A 25,802-nucleotide genomic window follows, 5' to 3' on the forward strand; every position below is an offset into this window, starting at 1 on the left:
GGGGTGTGCGCTTGAGCAACGCATTCTAAGGACTGCTCGATATTCAACGGCACCTGTAGTGAATGGAATAATTCCCCGGCAACAATCGGAAGACTTCACTCTGCCAATCTTGGTAGCTGGCCCTGAGTCAACAGCCTTTGCAAGTATGCTAAACTACCAGGAACAACCTATTAAAGCTTTGTCAGTCCGAGGATAAAAATTCAAAACCACAATCTTCAGTAGATTGTAACTACAGTACCTTTGCAAAATAAGCAAAAAAATTGTAACTGATAATATTGCCATTCTAATCATCTGACGTCGTTTGATCTACAGTACATTGAGTAGCCTACATTGGCCCTTTTTAACATAATTGATCTACGTAGATGAGGGTGTTTGCAGATGGCGATTAGCGTTTACGAATCTTCCGATGAAGGTACAGCACATGAGTCTATCGGTGATTCATGTCCAAACATTCGGCAAGCCGAACAATGAAAAACCAACTCAATTTATTTCATAATTTGTTTGATCACGCAAATCTAACTTTTCTGTAGAAATAAAAAAACGCGCTCTAAATATTGACTGCAGTCGTCATGTTCATGAATATGACTGTAGCCTAATGACAGAAATAATTCACAATGACAAAACGTAGTTCATTTATTTAACAAAATTAAAACTCGAAATAGAACGTGTTTATATTTTAATTTTAGTTGACAGTGACATTAAAAGTAGTAATACCTATACAACAAGTAGTTGACTCAAATAAATTGTTATCAGTGACCATCCATCATGGGTGTTCTTTAGGGGAGTAATGTTAAAAAAGACGTGTGAAAATCAAAGTTTATTTAAATAAACGCCAGGGGTAAAAATTCCACACAAAAAAAGTGATAACCTACTGTAGGCTAATTATTGCATACAGGCCATTCTCTAGAATTGACTAGCCTACGTTTGATTCACAGATAAATTGAACGTGACAATCTACAAAGTATTTTCATGCTCATTTTCAGTATGTCCGGTAGTTATAGACGCAGAATACACGATATTGTCTGTTAACAGTAGGCTACTGTTGTACAGTTAAGTGTTAAACAAAATTGTTTCTAGATGTTTATTTAAATTTTCGCCCGGAAGGCTATTTTTACCAGCATAAAATTAGTTCAACGCTTTCAAATTAAAATTAGTTCAACGTTGCAAAACCACAAGGAATCATGTGAAGCTCATTATTTAGGCTACATCTTATCAACTGATCAATGCAATAGTGTTTGAAAATTTAAGTGATTGCTGAACTACTCAGAGAACTTCCAACAAAAAAGAAATTATAAGTTTAACTGCTTAATCATACGTTAACAGAATACTCAGTTTTGCAAATTTTTGACTAATTCGAACTGGAAAGCATACTTTAGTGCTGAACTCCATCACGCTGAAATGAAGTTTTAAACTGACGAAATATAGGCCTATAGGCTACTGTATAGACGCACTTCGGTTTAACACATCATCCTCAGAGCCGGTACACTGAGCTTTTAGGAATCTCTGGAAGCTTCACAGTACACAAGTGTTATTTAGTGTGTTCATTCCTTTGCGCTAATTTGAATTGTGCTCACCTTTAAATAATAAGCATTATTAACCAACTTCCTTCATTAACAGGATTTACATCGCAAGACGCTACTCATTCAACCTTGAATCTCTGATAGGCTACATTTTTTTTTATGGAAACGACCAGAGATGGGTAAGACCACCAGTTTTAGTGATTTGAAGATCAAGATCACTTTTTGTATACCTACTAGAAAAAAAACACTTTTTGATCAATGATGTTGCAAAAAAACAAATTTTAATAAAAACCTGGTTAAAAGTATTTAGTATTGCCAACTGTTGCTTTTAACTACTCAATTGCTGGCCTAAGAATTGTAATCAGTTAGTGATTGTTGCTATTAGGCTTATCAATCATTGTCGTAGTTTGCGTAGAATCGCAACGTCACACCCAAAGCCTAAGGTGCCACAAAATCGGCAATTCATTTTACACGTTTATTAAAAAAAAATACACCTTTAAACTGCATCATTTTTCACCAAACTTTTGTCTGGTTCATATAGCAAGTTTTTATTCGTATTACTAAGTATTTTCAACTTTCATTGGATTATTTCAACGTCCATTGCACCATTTACTTATCTGGCAACTTTGATACCGCACTGATGTCTGCTGTCAAAAATGTTCAGAGGTCAATTATTGTCAGTTCCAAATTTACCATTGAACCTGAAGCCTAGGACCTCAAGATTTAAGGGCCTCAAATTTTAAGATGTAGCACGCATATTTAAAAACATTCAAATCTATATATTTGTAGAAACGTACATCTGAAAATAATATGAATTTTTGTGGAAACCACTTCTAATAACGTAAGTATTCATAACCAGATCGTAATGCAAATTAAACTTTTAGTGTGTTTATTTTTGACGGGAAGGAAATGTAACACAGTTTAAAAGCTATATTTTAACGACCAGTTATTTTTCGCACACCTCTAGTCCTCCACTAGTTGTGGAGGAATTCGCGCGTTGTAGACAACATGAAACAAAACTATAAGCTATAGGCCTATCGAAGAGCACGTTTGTCTCATAGGCTACGGACCTTTATCAAATTATATAGCCTACACACCAAACAGTGCAAATGGACTTTTCAAATGTAGAATCAATAATTGGGCCATTTCTTGGCTTAATGATCACCAGCTGCTCAGGAGAGAGGTACTTTTCAAGACTTAAAACAAAATGAAGGTTTTAAAATATACCTACCGTATAGCCATATTGCGCAACTGAGTACATTATGAGCCTAATCCATTCCATTGATGAGTGTAAAGCAGGAATAGGATATTTATTATGACCAACACAGAACATTTTTATTTTATTTTAAGATGGCAACACGGAATAAATTAGATTAAAATTTCAAAACCGACTTTTCCTGGCCACATATCATTAACAGTAGCTTAACATAAGGAACTGCCACTAATTCTTTTGTACAGTAGGTTACGAGTTCTAAACATGCTTTTAGTTAGTAATTTTCAATTTTAAAGTGATCTTGATCTTATTGTTCTTCAAAATCAAGATCACACAAAAAGTGATCCTGAATCAAGATCATGAAGTAAAAGTCTTCAAGATCACTTGTGATCTTCAAGATCAAGATCATGCCCATCTCTGGAACTGACAATACATGAAAAGTGTTGTAGCAAGCTTGCCACTAGTTCTATGATTTGAACCTTTCAAGTAGGTATAGCAAGAAATCTATACAGCGAGAAATGGCTCCAGACTGCCAAGTAGAGAGAAGAGGATCCAAGACATACCGCAGAAAAGGCGAACTCCCTTGGAAGTGGTATCGATGGAAATGGTATCGATGATAGTGGTTGCTTCATTTTCATTGTCCACAGATTTTACTTGAAACACATGATGTAAAATATAAACGATCTTATTTATTATTAAATTATTATTTATTTGCATCAAGCACTAAAGAGACAGGCCCATATTCATAAACACAACACAAGTCACAGAACACACAAGGTTACATATATAAGCAAAACCTATGCGTACATAGTCACGTTATAGTGAGGCGCATAGTCAGAAGAAGCATAACACTCTGAGGTGAAAACTGCAACTAACCACTTGTTAGATGAGACCTGACAGCGGTTGACAAAATTAAATATACGATTTCGGAATAGGGCATGAAACGTAGGAATATGATGGTACGTCTGAATACTACTAATGCTAACACGCCTCGGTAATTCATGCAATGTTCGAAATGCATTATTGTAAGTCACACGCAATGTATTCATACTTTAGAATAAGTATCTGGCCCACAGGTGAACAGGACCAAGTAAATGTAGGCTACCTGGTTTTCAATTAGGGATTACCAGTACATACTTAAAGTACTAGAATACGATTAAGGTTTGCTAACTTTTTTCGAGCAAGTCTAAAAAAAAATTCCAATTCTGTAAAGTTTGCAAAAGTTTGATCAACATCACTGCCATACTTCGTGCTCTTTCCATCGTCCATAACACAGCCAAATATGCTGCTCTGGCCTGGTGTCGCAGTGCACGTGCTACTAAGGTCGATGTTACCCTCAATGACACCATAAGGATGATTGATCACTGGTTGCGTTCACCCCACTCCCTCTGACTTTCTACTTGTACTGTTAGAGACTGCCCCAGCCAATTTGCGGAGGCATAAATTGGTGCGCCAGCTAACACAGCGAGATGTACTGAACAAGTTGGAGAGAATCAACTCTTGCTGTCCTTTCTCTCGTCATGCTACATATCTCTATGATTTCAATTTTAACTTCCAAAAAGTCCGAAGTAAACGTTGGGATAAGACTATAGTAGACTAGAGCAGTTCACGGTACCTCCAAACACATCACTCCCACCAGGATCAGAGCTATCCTGAAAAAATTAGGTTATGCTCAATCGTCTTCGCACTGGAGTGGGAGGTTTTAACTGCAATATGTTTCAATGCGGTTTTGCGCGCCGAATCGTCCTCACGTGTGTACTGTGTGAATCAGCCTCCCAAACCGCACAAAACTTCATTTACAATTTTCAAAAGAATGTACAAAAAGAAAATTATTGACACATATTAGGAAAATAGTAAATTATACTAATCAAACTTGCAATTGTAACATAGGCTACGTTGGCCTACCTGAATTTTTTTAATTTCTTATCATCTTGGACAGGTTCACTGTTATTTATTTTTATTTGTCTCAATTAGCCAATTATAATTATCATTGATGAGTTTAGGGGTGGCTACTTGACTTGAAGACCTTGAATGGTCATTTCGCAGCCTCCCGCTGCTGTAATGCTATTTTCATTTTCTTTTTTTAATTTTAATCTTTTCCACACTTTTACTGTACGTTGTGTTTTGATTTATTGTACATCTTTTTCGCAGCAGCCAATAATCTGTCTGGTCTGTCTATTCATAACTGTCCCATTTGAGTACCTTGAAACGGAAATGTCAACGTTACAGAGCTTGATAACAACACAGCCCAACGGATGCAGTGCCCGGATGAAATAACGTGACTGCTACTAGCTCATACGCAAGAGAAAGAACAAGAAAACCCTTCAAAAAATTGTTCCAAATCAACAAATATTTCTGAGTTTCCTTTATCACGACGTGTGATTCTTCTAATAATAATAATGTTATGGTTTTATTTATTGTCGCTCTACAACAGCTAAGGTCTTTTAGCGACAGGGCTCATTTTTAATTTATATCAGGTTTACGATGTTATCACATTATTACCCGACTCATTCTCACTGCGCCATGCAGGATAGAACACAATCGGTACCGTTTTTAAAGTCTTCGGTTTGACCCGACCTGGAATCGATCTCAGATCTACCAGCACCAGAGCCGAAGGCGAAACCACTCGGCCACTGAGCTGGTGTGTGATTCTTCTAATAATAATGTTATGGTTTTATTTATTGTCGCTCTACAACAGCTAAGGTCTTTTAGCGACAGGGCTCATTTTTAATTTGTATCAGGTTTACGATGTTATCACATTATTACCCGACTCATTCTCACTGCGCTATGCAAGAAAGAACACAATCGGTACCGTTTTTAAAGTCTTCGGTTTGACCCGACCTGGAATCGATCTCAGATCTACCAGCACCAGAGCCGAAGGCGAAACCACTCGGCCACTGAGCTGGTTGTGTGATTCTTCTAATAATAATAATAATGTTATGGTTTTATTTATTGTCGCTCTACAACAGCTAAGGTCTTTTAGCGACAGGGCTCATTTTTAATTTGTATCAGGTTTACGATGTTATCACATTATTACCCGACTCATTCTCACTGCGCTATGCAGGATAGAACACAATCGGTACCGTTTTTAAAGTCTTCGGTTTGACCCGACCTGGAATCGATCTCAGATCTACCAGCACCAGAGCCGAAGGCGAAACCACTCGGCCACTGAGCTGGTTTGTGATTCTTCTAAATATACAACCAAGTCGACCATGCTTTATTACAAAGATTTGTAGTTCAGCAGCACGTCATTGGCACGCTTGCCTGTGGGCAACCGGACAATCATGATTAGTAGGAGCAGCCACAACTAAACAAATAGCCTAAAAGCTGCCCTAGATGATGGTGAGGAATTCCGACGTGCGTGTCTTCTGAACCGACTGCAGGCAAGATCGCTACCGCTGCTTCCAGCGACATCTTTCACCTCCCGGCTTGATTCCTTTTTTCAGCTCTGTGGGACTTTTGGCTGAAGGCATGAAGTGGGTTTGAGACAGAGCAATAAAGTTATGCGCAACCCTGGCCCCACTCTTTGAGCACAGGGTGTATTTTACCCTGTCTTACCGTGCTGCAACAAAAACTAGCAAGGTCCCTAAGTTGCAGGTTTTACATCAAACTGTCTTTTCGTAAAATCTGATTCAAAAACTATTTCCGAAAGCGAAAAAGCATTTTGACCCAGTGCTGGGGCCTTGTTTTAGGATATTAGATATTATGCAGTATGTCTACGCATTATGCATAACAAAAATAATCTTTTTCTTAAATTTTATGCAGAAGTATGGGGTCTTTACAAATATTACTTTTCCGGGCCAGTGCGACTTTATCAAGTAAGTTTTGAAAAGGAAAATTCACATTTCCCAATGCACCAAATACCCAACATCCTGCAGGTTGTACACTTATGACCTTCCAAAAATTTCTATCACTAAGTTTAAGCTCACTGCTCTCGACAAAAAGTCATCAAAATACATCTCCAGTATAAAATGATGAAAATTGTGAATTACAATGTTTAAAAAAAAAAAAATCATAAAGGGTACATATTTTAGGGATAACGACAAGTCTTCCTCGCGGATTTTGAACTCTTGATTTAAAGTTTTATCCTAGGCTATCGAAATGGGATTGTTTTGCATTTTTAAGGTTTTAAATGACTTCAATGACGAGTTCCAAAAGCGTAAAAAGTGGAAAAATGGAACAGCCTATCTAGATAATGTTTTACAAAAGCTTTGCAATCACGTCGGTAATACAACACGAAGTAACCTAAATTACGCAAAGCATTGCCTTGAAGCATGATTTTCAGAAATCGTCTTGAAATAGTCACCATGGTCTTAGACTTAGAGTGAGACGATAAAAGGCTTGTTAGTGTCGTCAAATTATTTACAGAATGTGCTCCTCTTTGAATTCAAATGAGAATACTTTTAAGAATTCCTAGTTTGAAAAGTATGTTTTTAATTTTAACAGCTCGACTGTTTTTTTTACGATAGCTGCAAAAAGGACATTCTAAACGTTTCCTTTTTACAAAATAAGAACTTTCTATTTTCACGCATTTATGGCATGAATAAAATAATTGAAAGCTGCTGTTGTATACTTATAACAAGACATCCTGCTCATTTATCATCCATCCCTCTACTCTAGTAACATTTTTGCAAGATCAATCAATTTCTGTTTTTAATTTACAATGCGCAGTCAATCAGCTTAGACAAAAACGCTTCAGTATCTTCACGAAATCAAGAAACAATAGTCTTGGCCCTTCAGAACACTTTTAACTCTATAATAAACTGATTTTCAAGCCAAAACCATGAAGAACCCTTTTTTTTTCTGACCAATATTTATCGTTTATCAACCTATTTGATTAGACTAGACATTTAAAATTACGACATATATTTGAGATTTAATTTAGAACCAATCCGTGATTTTAGCAGCATTACCAATTCAGTGACCTCATTTCGTCGAGCATAAATTGCACTTTTCTGACTTACAGGACATGTGCACCTCACACAACCCAACACTGAACCAGTGCACTGGTTACAGCATTATGGAAACGTTTGCCTGCATTGCTGCCTCATAAAAGAAACATTTTACTTGAACCATAGACACATACAACCTTTCAACCATACGGCGTTTAACGTAATACAACAAAGTGAAAATAAACTATAAATTGCGAACGTTTTCGGCCATCCAGATGATAGTCCATAAAAAGGTAAAAGGTGGTCCCATACTTGATTCAAGTGTTGGGTATGAGAATATGAGGCTCTCATTGTACTAAGCCTTCGGCACTAAGGAGAGTAGGGTGGCCAGCTCCTTTCTCTCGGCTGCCTTTCCTATGCAGCAATTAAGCCCAGCCAAATTATTACACCCTAGGTAGAGGTGAGCGGTGTTTTCAACAACCAGCTGAAGCCGGGAGTCGAACCAGGTTTGCATAATTGGAAAGCCAACGCCTTATCCGTTGCGCCACCCCACCGCGATATTGTATGTACACTAGTCATGTATTTTCAATTTATGTATTGGACCAATCATTTTGTAACCTGATAAGGACTATCATGTGTGTGGCCGAAGACGTTCGTAATTTTTAGTTTACTTTCACTGTATTGTATTGCGTTAAATGCCGTGTGATTTAAACCTGCATGATTTAAACCTTCCAGATAACACCACAGTTGAAGATCAATGGACTACACTCCGAGACGCAATGTCCGCTGCAGCAAAAGCAACAATTAATTACTAACACAAGAAAAAGTCAGACTGGTTTGATGAAAACGACCAAAAATCATCAACTTTATTGAAAGTACACGTTGTGCACGACTCACTTTTGAGAATAATCCTTCTCCAAGCAACAAACTAAAACATCGACAAGCTGCCAAATCATGCCAAAAAGGAATTTGTAAGGCCCAAAACAAGTGGTGGCTACAGAAAGCTGAAAATCTGCAAAAATACGCTGACCAACGAGGTATGCAAAGCTTTTACGCTGCAACGAACGACATTTTTGAACCTACCAAGTCACCAGCCATCAAACACATGAAGAAACACAAAGCTCCGGGACCAGATAACATTCCGCTAAAGTTTTTCCTTTACGGAGGACCTCAGGTAAAGGACTGCCTAATGCAGCTAATTCTTATGATATGGGAAACAAAAATACTTCCAAGCGATCTTTAAAGATGTGAGAATATATACAGTGTTTAAGAAAGGAGACAGAGAAGATTGCAACAACTACCGTGGTATCTCACTCCTTAGCATCACTAGCAAGATCTTTGCTAGCATTCTTCTTCATCGTCTTATCATGCTAGCTGAGGATGTACTCCCGGAGTCTCAATGTGGCTTTAGACCTTCTCGCGGCAATGTAGATATGATTTTTTGTGCTCGACAACTCCAAGAAAAGTGTTAAGAACAATAGCCTTTTTCACTTATCTTTTGGGACCTGAAGAAGGCATTTCATAAAGTTCCTCGACCTGCTATGTGGTCTGTTCTTGCTCGATTTATATGCCCTGACAACTTTATTACCCTGATCCGTGCTCTCCATGATGGCATGCTTGGCAGAGTCGGCAACCAAAACACCCTCTTTGATCCATTCCTTGTTACAGGTGGTCTCAAATCAGGATGCGCTATTGCACCTACATCTTTTCACTGCAAGTGACTGCAATGCTAAACGATGTCCTATAAACCTCCTCTGGTATCGTACAATCTGGCTCAGACAATTCATGAGTTACAGTTTTCCGATGGCAATGCCATTCCTGCTTGGACCCCTGATAATCTTCAAACGATAGCCACCATCTACCACTCTCATGAGAATTTTGGAATCAAAGTTACCTCTGATAAAACTACGATACTCAACCAAACACCATCCGATCATATCTCTAAGAAGATCAATATCAACTAAAAACCTCTAGATGAAATACACTACTCCTACCTTGGTAACATACTTTCAATAGCACCAACATGTGCAAAGGATATTGAACATCGCATAAAAGCAGCACATTGCAGATATGGAAGACTTAACGATCGTGTGTTCAACAACCATGTTATATCTATCCGCACAAAAATTATGGTCTTCCTGCAGTCGTTCTATCCACTCTTATCTATGCTTGTGAAACCTGGATATTAATATTTTACAGCCGTGACATCAAACGTCTTGAAAACTTCCAGCAGAAGAAACTGAGTCAAATGCTAGACACTCGTTGGGAGGATCGTCTCATCAACAATGCAATCCTTGCTAGTGCTCGGTTGCCTACTCGATATTGCAACACCGCCTCCGCTGGACAGGACATATCGTGCGGATGGACCTAACAAGGCCTCCTCGATTGATGATCAATGGGGAACTGGTGACAGGGAAACGATCCCTCGGAAAACCAAAAGTGAGATACAAAGATCAGCTGAAGGTTTTCCTCAACCATGCAAACATTGATCTAGATTCATGGGAACAACGTACTAGTGACAGATCACTCTGGAGAAAAAGAACTGGGGAAGGCATAGAATTGTTTAAAAAAACTGGATATAAAAATTCAAAGAAAACCGAAACACTAGAAAAGAAAAGCTAAATCTACCACGTCTCCAACCCTCCATAGTCCATACAATGTGACTTTTGTCCATGTCTTTTCCATCATAGACTGGACGTCAAAAGCCACATACGACATCACCAATAAAGCCAAATTCGATTTGAAGATGAAACTAATGCTCGGACACGAGCTGGAGCCGACTATACGATTGTAATGTGTTAAATACCGTGTGGTTGCTTATATTGGTTGTAGCATATTTAGGGGGGAGGATAGTAGCATATTTAGTAGCATATCCAGTAGCAAATTTAGGGGGGAGGATAAAGGGCGATGCCCCCCCCTAATGATCAGGTAAAAAACACAAATTTTGCAAGAAAATAAGTTGTAACGCAAGACATAATTGCTTGAATGATTCATCTTGGCGCGGGGGGGGGGGGGGGGGGTATACTTTTTGCAATGTAATCTGTCAATAATATTCGAAGAAATCCGAATGCTTTGGAGAGCACCTAGACAACAACATCGACCTAACATTCCAGCTGAAACTGTGGAGATATATTTCAAACGAACAGTTTTTCTTCCTTTTCTTGACAATATTGCATGGCACAAATTCACGAGAGATTCAATGAGCACTGCTCGCTAGCTTTTAAAGCCAGCACATTTCTGCCTTCATTGATTCATAAAGATGAAGACTGCCCGATCGACGAGATTTTCGACTTCTACCATGAAATGCTGGATGTTGAACTAAGCAATTGCTTTGCAGCTACTATTGAATTGCGAAGATGGAGAGCGAATTGGCTTGCAGTTTCTGTGAATAAACGACCTGCGTTTCTTGTGAATGCGTGTCAAGCTGCTGAACGACTCGGCACTTATCCGATTTTATCCACAAATTACTTCGAATCTTTTCTACGCTTTCAGTTACAACTGCCTCCAATGAGCGATGTTTCAGTTCACTAAAGTACCTGAAAAACTATTACCGCACAACCATGACCGAGCGACGTTTGGATGGTCTACTAGCTCAGATGTATTTAAACAAGGATATTGTACTCGAGTATGATGCAGTCATTGATAGGCTATATTTGCCAAGCTATATTTTCCTTCGCTGAGCAAACGCAACATCGGGAACTCCCACTCTCGCATGTAAGGCAACGTCGACCAACGCGTGTGAGGATTAGCGACCCTCTCCGGCAGTATTATCTCTGAGTGTGTATTGTTGCCTTTTTATTTGTGTGTACATCGCCACATTTTGTACAGCACGATAGAGCAATTTAACAATTTTGTAAATTGTTTGGCCAAATCGGGATCACAAATGAAAAAGTTAGCCCTTGTTGGCACGAAAGGCAATCATGAACATAATATGAGGTCTGGGGAGCGAAGCCCCCCAGAAGTTGGGTTGACTTTGATGTTGCGCCTCTGGGCCCACCTACTTTTAAAATTCTTCCTCCATGCCTGCCCTCCCCCCCTATTTGATGGTATTCTGACGGTTTCAGCTAACCTCACCGCCCGTTCTGACGCAGCATATGATATTTTGGTATACCCCCTCTACTGAAAGGGTCAAACAAGTCTAATTTTAAACCAAGTAGAAAACATTTGAACCAATTAACAGCCACTTTCACCAAATTTGAGCTTTCTGTGTACTATCGTTGAGACTACTCCGTGTGTAGAACCTCCAGACCCCCATTGGCCTCCAGCCACCGAGTGAGCCGCTACGCGGCTGACTGACACATGTCTTGGCCTCACCCTAACAATCTTTCTAAATACGCCACTGGTTGTATCTGAGTATGGTTCAAGAAAATTTTCTCTTTACCTAAATTATGAAACATTTTACTGGTGATCATTGAAATTGTTATCCAGTTGACCTACCAGCATGGGCTAGAAGTTGATACTTAGCCTATCGTACGTGTTGTATTTTAAAAAGATCATTTAGTTTTAAAAAATATTCTTTATCAGCTGTTTCTTTTCGAATTTGGCTATATTATTAAAAGTTTTTTTTTAATGCAATGCGGCAACAGCAAATGTGTATTAGGATACAGTAGTATCAAAACAACAGATCGAAATAGTCCACCCACATACCGGTTTGTGCTTTGGAAACGATTGTCATTTCGGTTTGAGATTTAGTTGTTGTTTCAGGAACTGTCGTGGTTGTTGTTTCAGGAACTGTCGTGGTTGTTGTTTCAGGAACTGTCGTGGTTGTTGTTTCAGGAACTGCCGTGGTTGTTGTTTCAAGAACTGTGGTGGTTGTTGTTTCAGGAACTGACGTTGTATCCGCAACTGTCGTGATTGTTGTTTCCGGAACTGTCGTGGTTTCAATAACTGTGGTAATTTCTGGAGTCGTAGTAGCAGCAGCCGTAGTTGGAACTGAAAAGAGACTTCACTCTCTCAAGCTGCACGTCACTATTCAGCAATTAAATATGGCAGGTAGTTTATATCTGGTGCGCCTACGATTGATGGTGCGCAAAGAGTTTTCAACTAAAACTTTATCACAAGGTTCGTAGTGGGGCCGTATATTTTGTGGGGTCGTATATTTGGCGTTATATTTCACCTTAAGTTCTGAATTCCGTAGATATTCACAGAGGCCTCCAGCTTTACATTTTGCGTTAATTCGGTTCATTCAACAAGTTTAACTTCTGGAAAACTTCAAGTTACAAACAAACTGTTGCATTGTAAGCAACGTAGCCTATAGTTACACAGAGAGACTACTTATAATGCTGTGTAATCACAGCTCAAAACAAAGTCAAAGTATATATTTACACACCGTGTAGCCTACAATTCCAATAATATGTAACGGACAGACAGTTGTCATTTGTAACGCACAGACAGTTGTCTAGACTAGACCAAAAAATGTTATTGAAACAAAAACAAGCGATCTTTCATAAAACGAGGCTGCAGAATTTGAGAATGTTGCTTAAAAATTTCTGGTTGGTTTTTGGTATTGTAATATCGCAAATTATCTAGTAAGTTGTTCATTTTTATGGTATACTAATCGAACGCAAAACTTTTCTGAAAGTATGCTGTATTTACAATGCCACATGCTGCTTGGTCAAATGAAAAGCTTTGTTAAAAATATGAATAAAACCTTAGAAGCTTCCACATATGCAAAGCAAATTTGCAGGTTCTTTTGCAAATTTAAATTTTTATGAAGTCGGTTTCATAACTTTAGTATCTTACTCTACGCTGAGCAAAGAAAGCTGAGGTAAAGCGAGTCACTAACAGAAAACACGTGATTAGCCTACAATCCTATATCGTCAAAATTAAAATTTTGATATCAAACGAAAACTTTCTTTGATGGTTTCATGTTGCCTAAAAATGACATTGCTAGCGTTTTAAAGTAAAGTAGACCTATAAACCAAAATACCATTTTATAAAAAATGCCCCACTCTCCTCCAAGTGTGTTTTAACAGTTTTCTTTTTCTAGAGTGTTACAGACAGAGGTGAGAATCCCGCTACTTTGAAAATCTCAAGAAGTGATTCTTTTTGTTTCAACTTTAAATTGGAAAGTAGCGGAAGTTCGACTGAAACAAATGTCTCGCCTTTCCGCTACATTGAAAAAAGTAACGTCGCTACTGCAGCGGCTACTCTAACAAAAATTTGGCGCCGCTATTCTTACCAAAAAAGTAGCGCACAAATAGCCGCGTTACTGCCTATACCTCTGATTACAGCACATTAATGTTTAACCTGGTTTCACCATACTAACTGTGATATGAAAGATGATGCGATATGCAGCAACAACAATGAATGTATTGTGGAACATCAGCACACCTTTCAGAATCAAAAAACAAAACATTAAAACAAAAACATCGAACATTTGCTGAAGCTTTGGTAACGTTGTTTGGTTCCTCACATAGTGTGAATCGTTATTTTTGTGCATGCATTTTATCTTACTAATTTAATGGTTACGCGCTCAACTCAAGATCACGCGACGCTTGTTCGATTCTCGGGGTGTGTACTTGAGCAACGCATTTCAGGACTGCTCTCCTTTCAGCAGCACCTAGTGGATGGAATAATTCCCCTACAAAAACATTTCAAGAATCGGAAAACTTCACTCTGACAATCTCTGTAACCGGCCCTGCGTCAAAAGCGTCTGCCAGTATGCGAAACCGCCAAGAATAACCTACCAAAACTTTGTCCAATGTACCAAAATGGAAAGTATATTCAAGAAAAAAAAAAGCCAAGAAGTGACATCAAGTGCACTATAAAAACATGGTGACATGAAATTTAGCCACATTAGTACCTACAGCCTCAGAACAGCCCAAGAAACCTTGGGATGTCCTGGAAAAAAAGTTTCATTATTTCAAATAAAATGAGGAGCAGAAGCTTGGCGATAAAACATGAGAGAATGAAATAGTATAACATCAGAGAACTTCCAATCTAATAAATTCGTAATACGTTGGAAACTGGTAATCTTTCTTAAAAAATACAAATAACCTAAAACAGTGGTAGTGTAGGCCTACCATAGTAGTGGTATGCAAAAAACTCACTTAAATTGACAAGAGGTAAAATAAAAGAATAGAATTTGAGCAAACTTTCAGATTACACAATGTGCATTATTGTGTCATTATTACTTTTATGAGGAGAAATTCAAGCATTTATGACTCAACACCTACAGTAGGTCATAATGGTTCTCTAACTTTTTTGTTGCGGCGTTTGGAAAAGTTTTCTGGACTTGCGACACACTCAGCGATAGGAATTTAGTCATCTTTATTTATTTATTTGTTGCGGAAAATCCACCGTAGATCAGGTCACACTCTTAACCCAAGACATCGAGGATTGCTTTGAGGCAAAAAAGAAGGCCGGCGCTGTCTTTCTAGATCTCACAACTGCCTATGACACCGTATGGCATCGCGGCCTTACTTGCAAGCTGCTTCGCCTGCTTCCTGACCGACATATGGTTCACATGATCATGGAACTTGTCAGAAACCGAAGTTTCACCCTCACCACCGGTAGCTCACGGCGAAGCAGACTGAGGCGCCTGAAAAACGGCGTCCCACAGGGATCGGTCCTGGCTCCGCTTCTTTTCAACATCTACACCCATGACCTGCCAACTACGGTCTCCGCAAAATACGCTTATGCGGACGACCTGGCAATTCTCCACTCCACAAAGTCGTGGGAAAATCTAGAAGACACCTTGAGCCAGGACATAAAAACTCTCTCAGCGTATCTCCAGAACTGGCGACTGAAACTCAGCGAAACCAAAACTGTGGCAGCAGCTTTCCACCTCCACAATCGGGAAGCTGATCGTGAGCTACACGTCCAGAACAACGGAAAATTTCTGCCCTTCTGCCCCGAACCAAGATATCTTGGGGTAACACTGGACAGATGGCTCACATGCCGCCACCATTTGGTGTCACTGCGCAAGAAACTCACATCCCGCGCTGCGCTACTCAAGCGCCTGGCAGGTTCTAGCTGGGGGGCGAGGGCTGACACTCTGCGTATAGCAGCCTTAGCCCTTGTCTGGGAAGACGGGGAGGAAGACAAGCACATTCACGTGGTTTCCCCCGTCAGTAACATACGAAATTATACAAAATACGTATGCGAAAGGAAGCTTGTCAAACAAGAGCTAATGAGACTGTTCAGCGCAGGGTGGGTAGGGAAATGCCCTTTTCAGGGCACGGCAGTGCTCGCACTGTCGAAAAGTACCGACGACCCCCCGGACTGCAGCTGAACACCGATGGCATCACGGCCAGCAAGCTCAACATCATCGAGCACCTGGCCACCAAGCATCAAGCCCTCATCATCCTCCTCCAGGAGACTCACTGTACATCTGTGGATAAGTTGGTAATAACCAACTTCACAATATGTTTTTCGGCAGTCGATTTGTAGCAAGAATTGACAGCGATAGACACCGTGTTTCGCCCATGAGGCTGGGCTCGTCAGTATCGCACCACTAATTATGCCACAAAGGTATTCGACCACCGCTTTACCAGTCAGTTTAACTCCCTTCTTCACAACCAACTTCACACTCGCAACCTGCAGCAGGAAACACGGCCTCGCCACGTTTATCCATGACCGGCTGAGCTGGTCCTTGGTTGACCAATCTCAAGCTCAATCGGAGATCGAGTGGCTTTGTGTAGATGTAGCAGGCTACAACATCGTCAATGTCTACAAGCCCCCACCTTCGCGGATAACATCAACAGCCATCCCAGTGTTCCTCCACCCCAGCCTCTACGCTGGCGATTTTAACTGCCACCACTCTGACTGGGGGCTACAACTCCATCAACAACGACGGAGAAAGTCTGGCTGCTTGGGCAACCAACAACAACCTCGCCCTCTTATACAATCCTAAGGGCGCACCGAGCTTCCACTCCGGTCGTTGGAACACTGGCACGAACCCAGACTTGGCTTTCGCAAGTGATGACCCCGATGATCGCCAGCCGGACAGACGTGTGCTAGAGAAGTTCCCAAGGTCTCAACACCGACCCTCGCTAATCACGATCCCCTTGCTTGCCACACCTATTCCGAGCAAGCCTGTCAAGCGATGGAACTTCAGAAAGGCCGATTGGGAATACTACAGCCTCCTCACAAACGAAGCTACGCAGTACCTCCCATCCCCACACACCATCAAAGTGGATGAAGCCTACCAGGACTTCTGTGATGCAATCATATCTGCGGCAAAAGACTCCATCCCGCGAGGTCGACGGAAAAACTACATACCTTGCTGGGATGTAGAGTGCGACAGGCTCTACAGCAACTTCCTCCGTTCCCCCCAGGGCACCGCCACCACCAACTCAGCAACAACCCTGCTGGCAAGATTGGATTCAAAGAGGAAGAAGCGCTGGACAGAAGCCATAGACTCAATCGACTTCACGCACTCCAGCCGCACAGCATGGAGTACACTCAACAACCTCAATGGCAGATCACGTGCCTCTCGTCGCCAATGCCCCATTTCAGCAAATGCCATCGCCTCACAACTTGTGAAAAATGGAGTGCACAGAACGAGAGACCGTGAATCAGATAAGTCCGTCCTCAGGGAAATGACGGACCTCTGGAAGGTCCAACACCTGTCGAGGGCAACATTTCTGGTGAGTTTACCCCAGAAGAATTTGCCTCCGCCCTCCAGCACCTAAAGCCAGGAAAATCCCCGGGCCTTGACCACCTATGCCCGGAACTAATACTCCAAGCTGCCCCCTCTATGAGGTCCTGGTTAAAAGACTTCCTTTCCTGCTGCTTGCGTCACCTGCGCATCCCAAGAATCTGGAGAAGAGCCCTAGTGGTTGCAGTCCCAAAGCCGAAGAAGCCCCCAGGGGATCTGAAGAGCTACCGCCCCATCTCTCTGCTCTGTATCCCCTTCAAGATACTCGAGAGACTTATCTACGCCCGTGTCGAACCGATAATAAACCCTCAGCTCCCTCGGGAACAAGCCGGCTTTCGCCACGGAAGATCAACCGTAGACCAGGTCACTCTGATGACCCAAGACATCGAGGACAGCTTCTCGGCAAAAAAGAAGGCTGGCGCCGTGTTTGTCGATCTCACGGCTGCCTACGACACTGTATGGCACAGCGGCCTTACCTGCAAACTACTCCGTCTCCCTCCTGACAGGCACATGGTCCATATGATTATGAAACTTGTGCAAAACCGCAGCTTTACCCTTTCCACCGGTAGCGGCCGACGAAGTAGACTACGTCGACTCAGGAACGGCGTCCCACAGGGCTCTATCCTGGCTCCCCTCCTCTTTAACACTTACATCTATGACCTGCCTGACACCATCTCCAGGAAGTATGCTTACGCAGACGATCTGGCTCTCCTGCATCCAGCCGGAGATTGGCAGTCAATGGAGAGAAACCTAAGCCAGGACATGTCAACTATTTCAACATATCTCCAGAAATGGAAGCTACAGCTCAGCAAGGCAAAGCCAGTGTCGGCGGCCTTCCATCTAAACAACAAGGAAGCAAAACGTTAGATCAACATTACCACTGATGACGAACACCTCCCCCACTGCGCCGAACCCACCTACCTCGGCGTAACCCTGGACAGTCACTCACGTACCGACGACACCTAGAGTCACTGCACAAAAAACTATCTGCGCGCGTTGCACTTTTGAGGCGGCTGGCGGGTTCCGGCTGCGTAGCTGATGCGAAAACCCTTCGCACAGCTACCTTGGCCCTCGTCCATTCTACCGCTGAGTACTGCGCACCAGTGTGGTGCCACAGCTCTCACACCCGCCACATTGACACCGCCATCAATGACGCACTACGCACTGTGACTGGATGCCTGCGTCCCACTCCAACGGACTGCCTTCCCATCCTTGCAGGCATCCAACCTGCTGAGCTTCGCCGTAAAGGGGCCATGATTTCCCTTGCTCGTCGCGCACTGGACCCCGACCACCTCCTCCACAGAACACTCCAGCGCCTACCTGGAGGACAGCAGCGACTGAAATCAAGACGCTCATTTGTGCCCGCCGCACGACAGCTTCTGAACAACGTTGAAAATCTTGGAATAAGTGCGGCACACTGGACGAACTACACATGGAACATGGAGTGGCAAAACAACACCTCCCGACTCCGTGATTTCCTACCCGACGTCGATCCCCACCCTCCGGGAATGTCCCTCGCAAGACTTGCATGAGTCCGGCTTAACCGCCTACGAACCGGCGTCGGTCGCTTTCGTTCAGACATGTGCAGATGGGGCCTGGCTCCCTCACGGGGATGCGAGTGTGGCGCCACAGACCAGACAGTAGATCATGTCGTCCATGACTGCCCAATCCATCAACCACCACATGGAACGCTTGGACTGAAGGCCCTGGATGACGAGACTGTCGAGTGGTTGATGACATCATGCCCAAACATATAGTCCGGAAGAACAGCTCATACGACGAAGAAGAAGCCCTTGTCTACTCTTCAGCAGAGTACTGCGCGCCTGTTTGGTGTCGCAGTGCTCACTGCCACAACATCGACACTGCCATAAACAGCGCCCTGCGCACAGTGACCGGATGCCTGTGTCCCACACCATTGGACAATTTCCCCATTCTCGCTGGCATCCAACCCGCTGAGCTTCGTCGCGAAGAAGCCACTCTGTCCCTCGGTCGACGGGCACTGGAGCCTAACCACCTTCTCCACCACAAGATCTCTGCTCTCCCAAATGAACACCCCCGTCGACTGAAATCAAGACACCCATTCGTGCCAGTCGTTCAACTTCTTATCAATGAAGCTGATGTACAAGACATCTCTGCGGCTGCTTGGACGGACCATAAATGGAGTTCTGAATGGAAGTCAAGCACCACCAGACTCTATTCGTTCATCCCCGACGCCGACACATGCCCCATCGGTCTAACACTACCAAGACAGGCATGGGTGCGCCTCAACCGTCTCCGTACGGACGTCGGGCTTTTCCGCTCAACCATGCACCAATAGGGAATGGCCTCTTCCTCCTCCTGTGAATGTGGTGCCGAGGAACAGACCGCAGACCATATCATCAATGACTGTTCCATCTTCAAGCCACCTAACGGAGTGGAAGGTCTGCGTGTCATGGATGATGAAACCAAAGACTGGCTGCTCTCTAGTAGCCTTCCAGTGTAGTCCGGGAACATCGTGAATCTGGGGTGGTAAAAGGATACACCCTCGGCCCCAGAGGCTCACACGACGACGACGACTTGTTTGTGTTTCCAGACTTTGTTTGTCTCGTGGCGAAGTAAATTAGAATTGCGCTGTGTAATTGTAAGATCATAATCAATTGCTATAGTTAGGTAAAACTTTAAAAGTGAGTTGTAACGCACATGTCAGAAGCTAAAACCTCAATTGCTAAGGTAACAGGGATCAGTAGTCAGTAGATGTAACAGAAAATATATTTCGCACTTGTTAGTGCATCGTCAGTTCTGATAAAAGCCTTTATAAGCCTAGATATGAAACAGGGATCGTTTCAGAACAAGACTAGGTCACAAAGAGAGGCAGACTCCGACTCAGCTCAGCAGCAGCCTAGAGCAGTTAGCTACACATGTCAGAAGATAATAATATTATATCTGCAAGTGTTTCATTACTCGCAATTGGGTTTAGATTCGAAGCGGAATCATTGTCCATTTGTGCTACGCCCTTGAAAAATTCAACTGACGCACCAGAGCGTCGCGACGCAAAATGTAAAAAAAAACTCTGAGCAAGTTGTTAAAAAGAAACGCCAAAACTTTTCAGTTTTCAATGCTGCTACCGTTGGTAGAAATACCACCGTCATTCTGGCAGAATAATTTTTCCGCTTTCCGCCTAAAAAAGTTATCCGTGAATAAGTGCGAGGCATAAAATGCGACCAGACATACATTAGAAAAATCTTAAATAAAACTATAATCCGCAATACGTGCCACCTAAATTTTACATGCATCGGATTCAGTATTAAATTACCTTTCCAGGGATGTGCACCAATAGATGCGCATTTGGAAGGAACTCCCAGCAGAACGCTTCAAAGATGGAGGATATATTTACGATAAACATTAAATTAATACGATTTTTGCATAATTAACACCTCTTCATACATCTTGGAATAAAACTATAATCCGCAATACGTGCCACTTAAATTTTACATGTATCGGATTCAGTATTAAATTACCTTTCCAGGGATGTGCACCAATAGGTGCGCATTTGGAAGGAACTCCCAGCCGAACACTTCAAAGATGGAGGATATATTTACGATAAACATTAAAATAATACGATTTTTGCATAATTGACACCACTCAAACATCTTGGAATAAAACTATAATCCGCAATACGTGCCACTTAAATTTTACATGCATCGGATTGAGTATTAAATTACCTTTCCAGGGATGTGCACCAATAGGTGCGCATTTGAAAGGAACTCCCAGCCGAACACTTCAAAGATGGAGGATATATTTACGATAAACATTAAAATAATACGATTTTTGCACAATTGACACCACTCAAACATCTTGGAATAAAACTATAATCCGCAATACGTGCCACTTAAATTTTACATGCATCGGATTGAGTATTAAATTACCTTTCCAGGGATGTGCACCAATAGGTGCGCATTTGAAAGGAACTCCCAGCCGAACACTTCAAAGATGGAGGATATATTTACGATAAACATTAAAATAATACGATTTTTGCACAATTGACACCACTCAAACATCTTGGAATAAAACTATAATCCGCAATACGTGCCACTTAAATTTTACATGCATTGGATTCAGTATTAAATTACCTTTCCAGGGATGTGCACCAATAGGTGCGCATTTGGAAGAAACTCCCAGCAAAACGCTTCAAAGATGGAGGATGTTAAAACAAACTTAATGGTTTAAGCAAAAATAGCCATCACAATGAACATCTACCGAAGTATACTAATTTACAGTACTTGGATAAGAAATAAAAATTAATAGACGGTATTGTTATTAATATCAATTCAATATGATTTCAGTGATTATAATACAATGTAATACAGTAACGTATCCAATTAATTAGTGACGACCTTTTTTCGGCTCGAAATAAAGACACTTCCAAGAAAAATGCACCATATCCAAAGAATGCAGTATAGTTTGTTCAAACTCTGTATAGTGTTAAGGCAGTGCTGGCGTGTTTGCTGATGAATTCTTGTTTGTTTGTTATGTGGAATCCTGCAAGAGCCGCTTTTGGGTCAGTGATAACGTCTCCTCCCTTGACAAGTCTGCGTTGGTTCCAGTCATGTTGTGAATCGAAATTGCTATAGGTGGTAATTTTAGTATAACCTACAGTAGCCTACATAAAGGAAAAACTGTGAACACACAATGCGGGCAATGAAAATAGCTCAACAAAGCATTCAATCCATTCCGAACCTTTTGCCATGCAAAGTTACGGATCACAGCATCAAATAATAAAGATTTTGCAAGGTGTAATTTGATGCACAACATAGCCTACATAAATTGTTCACTCGGTTTTGAGTCGTGGTGGTGCGTAAACAAATCTTACAAATTTCTGTGTGCAAAAACCACGTTTTCAACTTGCAACCATTAGAGGTAGGCTACTGGTTTACGTAAAAACATCTTAACCTACTCAACTTTTAAACAATAAGGGTTCCATGTAACAACAGCGAGTTAAGTTTGGTGTAATAATAGTAATTCTCGTAATATACGTTATTATTCACCAATTTAGCAATTGTGCTGATTAACTAACTTATTTCGAGAATTACTATTTTTGCACTAAACATAACCCACTGTTATGAATAGCCTACAGATCTATCAAAAAACTTCGCTCCAACTAATTCTCCATTGTCTAATTTAGTGGTTCTCAACCTGGGTGCCATTTACAACAGCCTACTCTGGGATGCCGCGAGCTTTTTCTCAAATTCATTTTTATCTGTTTTCACATAATTAATTAGCTAGAATCATTGTTGCTGATAAGAATTTGGAAGCACGTTTGCTTTTGTTACATCATTAATCAAGGGCAATTTTTCATCATACTGTGTATGATGTTTCGTGGTCACAAATCTTGTATTGTTGTCGTGGTCACAAATCTGTGGCTCCCTTGTATTGTTGTGGCTTTGTGATGTCACATGCAATGTTTGTACTAGTTACCCTAATTGTCGATTGTAGTTTAGCAGGTGAATGCTGTGCAAATGAGAGCGATGTGGGATCATTAGTAGAAAGTACACTTGCATACAACCTCGCCAACATCAAGTTTAATGCAAATCCTGACACAATTAGTTGTCACATATCTTTGGATTTCGTCATTGTTCTGTCAGATTCACTCCAGGCAGGTAGAATATGGCTACTAGCGATAGGTCCTGCCTCAACAAAAAACCTAGCGACCGCATGAGGTTGCCTCAATGGCGTGGTAGGAAAACCTTGTATATAAAACCGATGCATGTAAAATTTAAGTGGCACGTATTGCGGATTATAGTTTTATTCCAAGATGTATGAAGAGGTGTCTCATATGCAAAAATCGTATTATTTTAATGTTTATCGTAAATATATCCTCCATCTTTGAAGCGTTCTGCTGGGAGTTCCTTCAAAATGCACACCTATTGGTGCACATCCCTGAAAAGGTAATTTAATACTGAATCCGATGCATGTAAAATTTAAGTGGCACGTATTGCGGATTATAATTTTATTCCAAGATGTATGAAGAGGTGTTAATTATGCCAAACTCGTATTATTTTAATGTTTATCGTAAATATATCCTCCATCTTTGAAGCGTTCTGCTGGGAGTTCCTTCCAAATGCGCACCTATTGGTGCACATCCCTGGAAAGGTAATTTAATACTAAATCCGATGCATGCAAAATTTAAGTGGCACGTATTGCGGATTACAATTTTATTACAAGATGTATGAAGAGGTGTTAATTATGCAAAAATCGTATTAATTTAATGTTTATCGTAAATATATCCTCCATCTTTGAAGCGTTCTGCTGGGAGTTCCTTCCAAATGCGCACCTATTGGTGCACATCCCTGGAAAGGTAATTTAATACTCAATCCGATGCATGTAAAATTTAGGTGGCACGTATTGCGGATTATAGTTTTATTCCAAGATGTTTGAGTGGTGTCAATTTTGCAAAAATCGTATTATTTTAATGTTTATCGTAAATATATCCTCCATCTTTGAAGCGTTTGGCTGGGAGTTCCTTCCAAATGCGCACCTATTGGTGCACATCCCTGAAAAGGTAATTTAATACTGAATCCGATGCATGTAAAATTTAGGTGGCACGTATTGCGGATTATAGTTTTATTCTAAGATGTATGAAGTAGTGTCTATGATGCAAAAATCGTATTATTTTAATGTTTATCGTAAATATATCCTCCATCTTTGAAGCGTTCTGCTGGGAGTTCCTTCCAAATGCGCACCTATTGATGCACATCCCTGGAAAGGTAATTTAATACTGAATCTGATGCATGTAAAATTTAAGTGGCACGTATTGCGGATTATAGTTTTATTCCAAGATGTTTGAGTGGTGTCAATTATGCAAAAATCTTATTAATTTAATGTTTATCGTAAATATATCCTCCATCTTTGAAGCGTTCTGCTGGGAGTTTCTTCCAAATGCGCACCTATTGGTGCACATCCCTGGAAAGGTAATTTAATACTGAATCCGATGCATGTAAAATTTAAGTGGCACGCATTGCGGATTATAGTTTTATTCCAAGATGTTTGAAGAGGTGTTAATTATGCAAAAATCGTATTAATTTAATGTTTATCGTAAATATATCCTCCATCTTTGAAGTGTTCGGCTGTGAGTTCCTTCCAAATGCGCACCTATTGGTGCACATCCCTGGAAAGGTAATTTAATACTCAATCCGATGCATGTAAAATTTAAGTGGCACGTATTGCGGATTATAGTTTTATTCCAAGATGTATGAAGAGGTGTTAATTATGCAAAAATCGTATTATTTTAATGTTTATCGTAAATATATCCTCCATCTTTGAAGCGTTCTGCTGGGAGTTCCTTCCAAATGCGCACCTATTGGTGCACATCCCTGGAAAGGTAATTTAATACTCAATCCGATACATGTAAAAATTTAAGTGGCACGTATTGCGGATTATAGTTTTATTCCAAGATGTTTGAGTGGTGTCAATTATGCAAAAATCGTATTAATTTAATGTTTATCGTAAATATATCCTCCCTCTTTGAAGCGTTCTGCTGGAAGTTCCTTCCAAATGCGCACCTATTGGTGCACATCCCTGGAAAAGTAATTTAGTACTGAATCCGATGCATGTAAAATTTAAGTGACACGTATTGCGGAATATAGTTTTATTTAAGATTTTTCTAATGTATGTCTGGTCGCATTTTATGCCTCGCACTTATTCACGGATAACTTTTTTAGGCGGAAAGCGGAAAAATTCTTCTGCCAGAATGACGGTAGTGGTAGAAATAGTAGTGCAGCCTATGCATTGTTATTAACGTTTTGGAGCCCTGTGTTGATAAACCCAGAATGACAAATAGAACTTTGGATAACATCGATTTCTTGAGTTGAACAGCAAAACTCACAATATTACAACTTATGGCATATTTTTCTCGTAGGCTATTTTTTCGATGGACTTTCGTTACGTGTTCGCTAAGTGTAGTGTCTTGATACTTCTAATGCACCGATATAGAATGATACGATACCCAAAAGGTCGTAGGACCACTCGGCATGCGACAACGCAGCAATTTTTTCAACTCAACAAGTCCATTTCAGCTACCTTCGGACTTGTTTGATCATCGCTTGCTAAACTGAATCTTCTGGCTTGTGAAATTCCAAGTTTCGGCTTGCGCAGTTGTCACATTCTCAGTTTCATTATTTGCCAATTTCAGTCACTTGCTGAAAAGTTGTTAGCTCAGTTGTCCCTTGCTCAACTGCCATTTTCTCAGTTTACAACCGCTGACTTGTAGGAGACTACAAAAAAAGGCTTTCATAGCTAACGGATTGATTTCCAATATGCTTTGCGCTTCTCAATTGAGTTGTAAACACAAGGATCGGTAGGCCTACGTCAAAGTAAATTGAAAATTTACTGGTAATGTAAAATGTTCATTGTATGGGTCAACATTTTGTTGCTATAATTAAAGTCTGGTGTCTACTGTACCTGTATCGTTTGTACACAAGCCTTTTCTGCAGTTGCGAAAATTTTCGGGACATTCAGAACACGGCGGACCTGATTTGAAAGGCCTGGCAATTATAGATGATCCTCCAGAATAATACCTGCACAAAAGCAGGTTCAAT

General features: G+C 41.0%; 1 protein-coding gene across 6 annotated transcripts in view; it reads right to left on the reverse strand.

The window, feature by feature from the left end:
- Window positions 1–620: 620 nt before the first annotated feature.
- LOC145773869 (cysteine-rich venom protein VAR5-like) overlaps window positions 621–25,802 on the reverse strand; it is an 87,250-nt gene continuing 62,068 nt past the window's right edge. For 3 of the 6 annotated variants that reach the window (XM_082585012.1, XM_082584994.1, XM_082585018.1), the window contains 3 exons: window positions 25,666–25,781; window positions 12,273–12,557; window positions 621–3,386 (listed from right to left, as the gene is read on the reverse strand). In XM_082585012.1, the coding sequence (XP_082441138.1) occupies window positions 3,238–3,386; window positions 12,273–12,557; window positions 25,666–25,781 (550 nt within the window). In that variant the 3' untranslated portion in view covers window positions 621–3,237. The remainder of the gene's footprint in view (window positions 3,387–12,272; window positions 12,558–25,665; window positions 25,782–25,802) is intronic. The other 3 variants (XM_082585000.1, XM_082585026.1, XM_082585006.1) reach the window with 3 other exon arrangements.

This window comes from Aplidium turbinatum, chromosome 1 (assembly GCF_918807975.1).
Source record: "Aplidium turbinatum chromosome 1, kaAplTurb1.1, whole genome shotgun sequence".
Classification (NCBI taxonomy): domain Eukaryota; kingdom Metazoa; phylum Chordata; class Ascidiacea; order Aplousobranchia; family Polyclinidae; genus Aplidium; species Aplidium turbinatum.